The sequence below is a fragment of the Fulmarus glacialis genome, unplaced genomic scaffold (assembly GCF_000690835.1).
Source record: "Fulmarus glacialis isolate BGI_N327 unplaced genomic scaffold, ASM69083v1 scaffold11236, whole genome shotgun sequence".
NCBI classification, from domain to species: domain Eukaryota; kingdom Metazoa; phylum Chordata; class Aves; order Procellariiformes; family Procellariidae; genus Fulmarus; species Fulmarus glacialis.
Window position 1 is genome coordinate 1,739 of NW_009216241.1, and position 7,917 is coordinate 9,655.

Below are 7,917 nucleotides of genomic sequence, written 5' to 3' on the forward strand. Positions count from 1 at the left end.
CTCGGAGGTGTACTTTAGCCTGGTTTATAATATCTGTGCTATTAATATTTATGTCTGAGGAGAGGTGAACTTTATCCTGAAAACTGGCACAGAGAGCAGTGAAATGTCTAGGTACCCAAGAACCTACCAACAGCTTCTGCAACAATGGGTGCGGCATAATCAAAATAGAAGACTGTAATTCGGTAATACTAGAACGCACAGCGTAAGCTGATGCTGCCAGGCTTCAGCTAGTCTTAGGTCTCAAGTACTTGTTGACAACTTCCTCTTCTGGGATCTCGCAGAAATAGTACAGGATATTTAGTCATTAACTTGGGTGGTGTAATTTGATGCCATAAATTTATGAGATTAAATGTCTACTTTAATGGGCAAAAAATGAGGGGGGGTGGGGTATGGGGTCCGTCTCCTTTAACACTTTCTAGGAGTCCCAGGCAGCGTGCATGCAGTGTTTGTCACCTTGGGTTAAAGAGCAAAGTATCATCTGTCAAAGGAGAGGTTTTACTTTTGATAATGCTGTCCCATTTGAAAACTGCTTTGCCTGAATTTGCTTTTGTGGCTTTTACTGACATGCAGTCCCTCTCTTCAGTGGTGGAGAAATAAAGTAATAACAGCATTCAGTGTGGATGTTTGAACAGACTTTTTTTTAATCTCTTGCAGAGCAAAGAGTGGAAGATGTACGACTGATTCGAGATCAGCATCCAACTAAAATACCAGTAAGTGTGGTCCTTTTCATTTTTCATTTCAATTTCCAGTCTCATGTTCTTTTTAGTAGTTAGAAACCTGTAAAAGAGCTGTCCTGATGAGACCAAATTAAAATTTGGCTGTTCAGGGTCATTAACCCTGGATTTGAGAAACACGCTCAAAGTAGTAACCAGCAGTCAGTGTGGTAGAGCAAGGTGCTAGCTGGGGACTGGAGGAAATGGGTTTTCCTGTGTACTGAAGTTGCGTGTTGTAACTTCAAAGAAAACCACACCCTGGCTGAGCTCTGAGATTCTCCTGAGTGTTCAGCCCTTCTCATCTCAGTGTTTTTCTTCTCCGAAAGAAGAGTCTGCAAAGGCTAACCAAGAAGAATACACAGTAATGTAGAGACAGATACGGGTTTTGTCACCAATCTGTGCTGAGAAAGACAGAAACGCTTGCCTTCCGGGAAACGGGCCTTTGCTTGAGGTCTCCAAAAATGCTGCTTGGCTGTCAAACCCCTCCACCTAGTGTTGGGCCACCTCAAAGAGGGGATCAGCCCTCACCTTGTCACTCTTCTTTAGCTGGTCGGCTCCAAATGCTGCCTGAATTTTTATTTTCTTTTATTTATGGCATCCTCAAGGTTAGAAATGCAAAGCAAAAGGCGTGGATCGTAATCTATTGCTGATGAGTTCTTCACAACTGGTGGGCTTCTGTGTGACAGCTGTCACCGCAGTAAGCAATAAATGCAACCGTCCTAATGGCTATTTGGTGGAAAAGGGAAAGTCTCAGGAGATCTTGGGGGGCAGAAGAGAGAAATTAATTGGAGGCCTCAGCCTTTGGTTCTCAGTGATGAGAGCTGGTGATCCCTGTGAGTGGAAATTCTTCTGTGAACAAACTGCTTGCAAACTGTCTGCAGTTCCAGTGCAAGTTCATTAACAGAAGCAATTGTTGCCTCCACGTCAAATAGAAACCGAAAGGTTTTCAGTTTCCCTTTAGCTTTAAAGTACTTCACCTCGAAGCTGCTGCTGCTGGTTTGCTATGCTGTTGGGCATGGGAACAAGTAATATTTTATAGCAGACATTTTCTGACTTTTCTGGAATGTGCAGTTTTCCTAAAAGACCCTTTCCTAACAAATCTCTTTCCAGTCAGAAGATTGCTTTTTCACCCACCTTTCACAGATCACTTATCTGTAGTCCCCAAGCTCTGTGACCACAGATTGAAAGCCATTGATTTATAGCAAAGCTCTCACTTTAAGTCAGCCATGGACATATTACTAGCAAAAATTCAGAGGCGCCTAAGCAGCTTGCTGAAGATGCAGTGATGCAAACTCACAGCTATGGCAGAGGCCTGCTGGGAGCCCTGGAGGCTTGCTGTGGTTGCCTGTCCATGTCCTGGCTTGAGTCACTGCCTCGTTATTATCATTAGCAGTTCTGGATGAGATAAGATGGCAATGTCACGCTAGATGGTAAATCCTTCCTGTGCTGTCAACATCCTTCATTTTGCTGTTGGAAATATTATCTATTGGTTATGGTCTACCTTTTTAAAAATAGTGTTGGTTTTTTTCCAGAATGAGCCAGCATTTATTTAAACTGGTGTAAGGAAGTCTTTTTCTGATATAATTAAATTGGCTCAATATCTCTTCACCTATGCAACTTTTGAATATCAACACAGCCAGACCCCGTGAGCATGGAAATGATCCAAGTGAATGGTGTCACGTAGCTACCGTTGATATAAAAACAACAAAACCCACATGGCTGTGGAAACGGGAGCGCACAAAGTCTGAGATCATTTCTTAAAAGCAGGAACTATACAGTTGCTGGGCAGGGTGCTACTTAAATTGGCAAATCTGCAATTTCCTCGTGAATTAAGTAGTTACTACATAACAATCTTGACAGAATTACTGGTTCCTAAGCGTGCTGTCTTGAGATTGAGGAGGAAATTCTCTCCTTTGAGGCTATATAACTTCAAAAGTAGCTGTCTTTCATGCATTAGAGTTACCATGGAAGGTGAATGGAGTAGCATACTAATCTGGAGGTGTAGTTCTTAGAAAGAGATGGCCTGAAACTGGAGAAGTTCTAGTGAAAACTGGTTCAGTTTGCAGACTTCGGTAGCAGCCCAAGCCCTTAGCCACTGTAATGTGTTAGAGGGAAGTGTGCTTTATCTTTTCTTAGGTTTCCTTGTTGCTGGGTAATTCAGTGCTAGATTAAATGATTCCAGCAAATTAACTGTTCTAAAACTGCACTGGAGCTGTGGATGTTTGCTGTTCAATCCCTGTTTGTTACCCTTTCGTGCAGTGACTCTTGCAAACAGAACAAGAGGGGCACATGAAGATAAATATAATTGTTCCTTTTCAGTTTCAAGATACTGCATTCACAGATGAAGGGAAATGGAGTTTAGCATAAGTACTAATGTACTTTGCTGTGTGTAAAATGGAAGGAGGAGATAAGGGCACCAGACACCGTTTCTGCCTTTCACATCCTCTGCTCCTTTCTTTTTGTGTTTCTTTTTAGGTGATCATTGAAAGGTACAAGGGAGAGAAGCAGCTTCCAGTTTTGGATAAGACCAAGTTCCTGGTGCCAGATCACGTCAACATGAGCGAGCTAATCAAAATTATCAGGTAGTATGCTGTGATTTCAGTGTAAGCTGCATCAACCTCAGCCTATGATTCTTTGTTAATTCCCCACCTGGTATGCATTTGGGAATTATTTAAATGGAAAATTCATCTGAGGAGCGCTTGGTATCATCACTAGGACAAATTAATGAGAAGGTTCTTTTCCTTTGGCTTTGCTGGAAAAAAACTGAAAAGAGTTGAGCTGTTAGTCTGCTTTCAACTGGTTCCAGAGATGTAGGAGGGAGTCTGGGGCCGTGAATCCCTGTCTAACATGGGTGCTTCTGGCCCAGGGCCCCAGCACTTCCTGCTTGGCTATTTTAAGATGCCTTCTTGGTGTTCTGCGTGGGAGTCCTTCTCCGGAGTGCCTGCCTCTTCCCACCCACTGGAGGGGGAGTTTGGTCTCATAGCCAGAGCTCTGAGCTGTTGCTTAGGGTTGATGTTGGCATCCTTTGATCGTGAAATGAGGTTTCCCTCAATGACAGTGTTGAGGCCTGAAAAATACACGTTCAGACCAGTGTTGTTTTGTCCCAGCTGTTTGCACAGACTGTGGCTTGAGTACTGCTCCGCTCTGGTGCTTGAGCTTTGCTTACAAGAAAAGGCAAAGGGGAAGTAGCCATGGAGTGGAAGTTGTGTGGTCTGAAATTGCGGTCAGAAATTCTGCTAGAAGTGCATTTCTCCTGGCTTAATGTCAAGAAGGAATATTTGATTAGTAAGAGTTCTCAAGCGGTAAACTTGGAAGTTAGTAGCAAACCAGAGTTTGGTTTTTGTTGGTCACGGTGTAGCAGGGAGCTGGTTCTTGGAGGCCACAAGCTGTAAAAACTGAGAGTTGTCCCACGTGTCCAAACAATTCCCTGCCTCGGAGGCTTGTACAAAAACTGTCGCAAGCAAATCCCAGCTCTTACATGAGTAAGAGAGATAGGGTTTTGGAAGCAGGAACCAGATTGCTCAAGTCTTCCAGAATTTTTCATGAACATTAAAGGCCCTGGGCAAAAAGGTTAACAACAAGCTGAAGGATTTTCCCCACCTTTTTTCTTTGGCTTCATTGTTACTTGGTACCAGCTGGACTCGCTCCTCAGCCAGCTCCTCTTGTGCATAGCAAAGCCTGTCCTTCCCAACCCTCAGATAGCTGCTGCCTTCTCTCAGCCTGCTGTCTCTGGAGTGATTAGATCTTGGTTTTGGAAGGGTTCCTTTGCAGGGCTGTGGCTGGGAGGCTAAATAAATCCTCGTTTCCAGCTGCTGCTGCCCCTCGGAGTGGCAGGAAGCTCTTCTGATCTCTTGTTCTTTCCTTCTTTCTTTGGCTGCACCTCCACATATCTGAGTTCCTCTTGCTTACTTGGTTTATGAAGTAGTAAGAGAGCTCCTCTCTGCAAGCCTGCTTTCCAGTAGCCAGTTTAGCAGAAATACCTATTTCCCCCCAACCAGAGTGAATGATTCAAGGGAAACCCCAAAGTTAGATGTTTACTGTGCCATGCAGTCTGTGAAGTCTGTCACTCTCTGCCCTTCCCACAATGCTTCTCCTGGGAGGGAGGAGAAGAGGGGGGAAAGATGCTCCAAAGGTTGAACAGGCTGTTACAGAGCTGGTGATGAAATGAGTTTAAAAGGTCCAGGGCCTTCTCACGGAAGCTCTGCCCGTCCTCCCTCCCCGTCTTCACGCAGATCTCTCAAGGTCAGCCGGGGTTTACATTTCCAGTGAAATGCTGTTGAGCTCAGCTGCAAGCCAAAGGTGCCGCAGGCCTTGCGTGTTTGCTGGTTGTACGGGGATCATCCTGGCAAGGAGTACCTCTTTCTTTTCGCTTCAGTTTAATGCCCTTCTGGAGCGTAGCTTTTCCAGTGAAATAAGGGCTTCTGTCAGTAGATGTGTTTGACTGGACTTAGTATATGAATTTAATACAACTTTGAGGTGGGAAGCAAATGCCTTCTCCAGTGGCAGAGCTGCTTTGGGTGGGGACATCTTACTGCTGTCAGTGGTGGAGGACTTTGTTTTGCCGTCTGCCCTAAAGCCTTTGTTAATGGGAGTGGAAATGCACGGTCCTGACTGTGAACCTCCTTCCCCCCCCCGCCTCCCCCCAACAGGCGACGCCTGCAGCTGAACTCCAACCAGGCGTTCTTCCTCCTGGTGAACGGACACAGCATGGTGAGCGTTTCCACACCCATATCCGAGGTGTACGAGAGCGAGAAGGACGAGGATGGGTTCCTGTACATGGTGTACGCCTCTCAGGAGACTTTCGGAGCGCAATCTTCTGTCTAAGACACGCAAGCGGCTTCTAGCCTAGGATTTTGGTTTACCCTTGGCCATCACCCCCCCTCTTCCCCACACACACCCCAGGGAAAGAAACGGATGTCACCTACGCTCTCAGTACCTTAGCATAGTCTTGCTTTAGCAGGTGTCTCATCTTACCTTGCCTTGTTTGTGACTATTAAACAATACAGACGAGCACCTCCAGCTTTGAAACCTGCTGTAATATTCCACACAGGCACATTTACATTTCTGGACTTTATGAATGGAACCCAATTGTGCATGTGACAATTGCAAATAAAGGGACACTCGATTGACTTTAAACAAGCAAACAGGCACCAGGGAGGAGCTAAAGTGTTTTGTGTGACAGTTTTCTGGAAAATCGCCCTATGATTCCTTAAAACCTTTTTTTTTTTTTTTTTTTTTTTCAAAATGGAAAGGCTTCTTATGAGAGCAAATATGTTTTAATGTTCCAAAGCGGAGCTTTGTCTTCTGCAGCTCGATGAGACACGTGTCAGGGCTGCAGTGAGTTAAGGCAAGTGGTTGGGGTGAGCTGGGGGAGTACAACTCTTTTTGTCTCTGTTTTTTTGTGGCACCGCAAACTTAGGAGTGGTGCCAGTTTCTGAAATACTCATACCAAACACCACAGCTTTATTGTAGTTTTAGGAAGTGTTTAACTGTAAAATACACACCTGGACAGGTAACATTGAAATAAACTCCAGTCTGTTAAGAATTTCCAATGCCTGTGTGTTCAGTGAAACACTCTTGTTCACATGGGCTCGCTTCCAACAGATCATCCCCCCCGTAGCCCGGAGGTTTGCCGTTCCCTTGCCCGGCAGAGAGTCTGCTGGGAGGAGGTAGTCGGGGTACCCGCTGCCAGCACACGGGGCTGTCAGGATGCGTGCAGCCGGCCGCAGAGCGGGCTAGTGCAATCAGAGACACGAGCAGCGCCCGTGTCGCTCGCGGTCTCGGGCGCGCCGCCCATCCTCGCCCTCTCCGTCTGCTCGGCAGGGCGGGCGCATTGAAGCCCTCCGACGCGAGCGGGCGAACGGCTTTGTTTTACACACCTCCGTACCCAACATTGGACTCGGACATGCCGCTGGAATTACCAACCCACACTGCCTAACCAGTCTGTCGCTTGTTTTGCATGTTACCACCGAGGGGGTGAGGGAGAACTGCTTTTAGAAGCAGCTCACGTCCAGGAGTTGCTGTCGAGAGTTGACGAACAAATTATTTTTTCCATTGCTGAAGTCTCCTGCCGCTTTCGTGGGGTTTGGAAGATCTCGGTGTTACTACTGTCCTGAGCAGGGAGGCAGCCTGTGCAGAGGAAAGGTATCTCGTAGGACCTGTGTTTTTCCTCTAGAGTCGTTGTCAAGTGAAGTGTAGCAGGATGAGATTACTCTTGTATATTACGTGTCTGTGAACTAACTACATCTGTTACTGGAAGCTAACTTACTATAACGGGGGAAAAAGAAGCAATACTACTGCGTCTTGGCACTCTAGCTCAATAAGGTGTACAATTTGTACCTACCTACACCTCTTTGCATGCATCTCGTTCACAATGCTTACTTCAGATTTTTTATTGTTCTTTGTGTTTTTACTCCAACGTAAACTTTTAAATGCAGCTTGTTCTCTGTTTAGTTTTGTTCGTGTAAGAAATTGTTTAACTCATAACTGACAACCATACTTGTAATTACAACGTGATTGACTGATATTCCTGTACAAATGTTGCTTTTTTAAAATTAATACAGTGCTGATATGGATGGATTACATCCCAACTTAATTATGGCTTGTGTGGTTATTTCTAGACAGCTTGCTTAAATCGAATCTCTGTAGGGAAGGGCAGAGACAGGTCTGTTCCACCTGCTCTGGGATGCACAAGGTGGTGAACTAGGTCCTGCCGACGACGACTAGACACTTGCACTGAAACCTCTGATACTGATGATCATTAACAACTTGGAGAAGGAGCTGCCACCCTCCAGGAGGAGGAATTTCAGTTCTAATCGCCCTGTACAACAGCTCTGCTGTCTAGATGGGTACGGACCAGGGTGTGCCTGCCCAGGGATCGGTTTCCATATCCCCATTTTGTTTCTGCTCCTGCTCGACCAGCTTCTCCCTCACGGCTTCAGAATCCTGACGCTCTCGCGAGCAGGACTCTGCTCGTCAGGAACGACCCCAGGCACCGGCCACAGAAGGTTCAAGGATGCAGCGAGCTGGCGATTCCTTTTGCTTACCTGTGCCTTCCTCTGCCGGCAGCGCAGACGTCCCCTTGCGTGAGGGGCGAGCCGAGGTGGCAGAGCGGAGCCCGGAGGCTCGGCTGCTGCGTTCCTGCGGAACAGGGCGCAAAGCTTCCCTGCTCGTCCTCCCGGCAGCTCCTCCTTCACTGTGAAAT

At 46.3% G+C, this 7,917-nt stretch overlaps 1 protein-coding gene across 1 annotated transcript; it reads left to right on the plus strand.

Moving 5' to 3' along the window:
- Positions 1 to 654: 654 nt before the first annotated feature.
- On the plus strand, positions 655 to 5,732 carry LOC104077844 (microtubule-associated proteins 1A/1B light chain 3B; the record flags this gene model as incomplete). Its single annotated transcript, XM_009579237.1, has 3 exons — positions 655 to 710; positions 3,189 to 3,295; positions 5,363 to 5,732. Coding segments are annotated over 3 exons (338 nt in total), but the record flags the coding sequence as incomplete, so codon positions are not given.
- Positions 5,733 to 7,917: the final 2,185 nt, after the last annotated feature.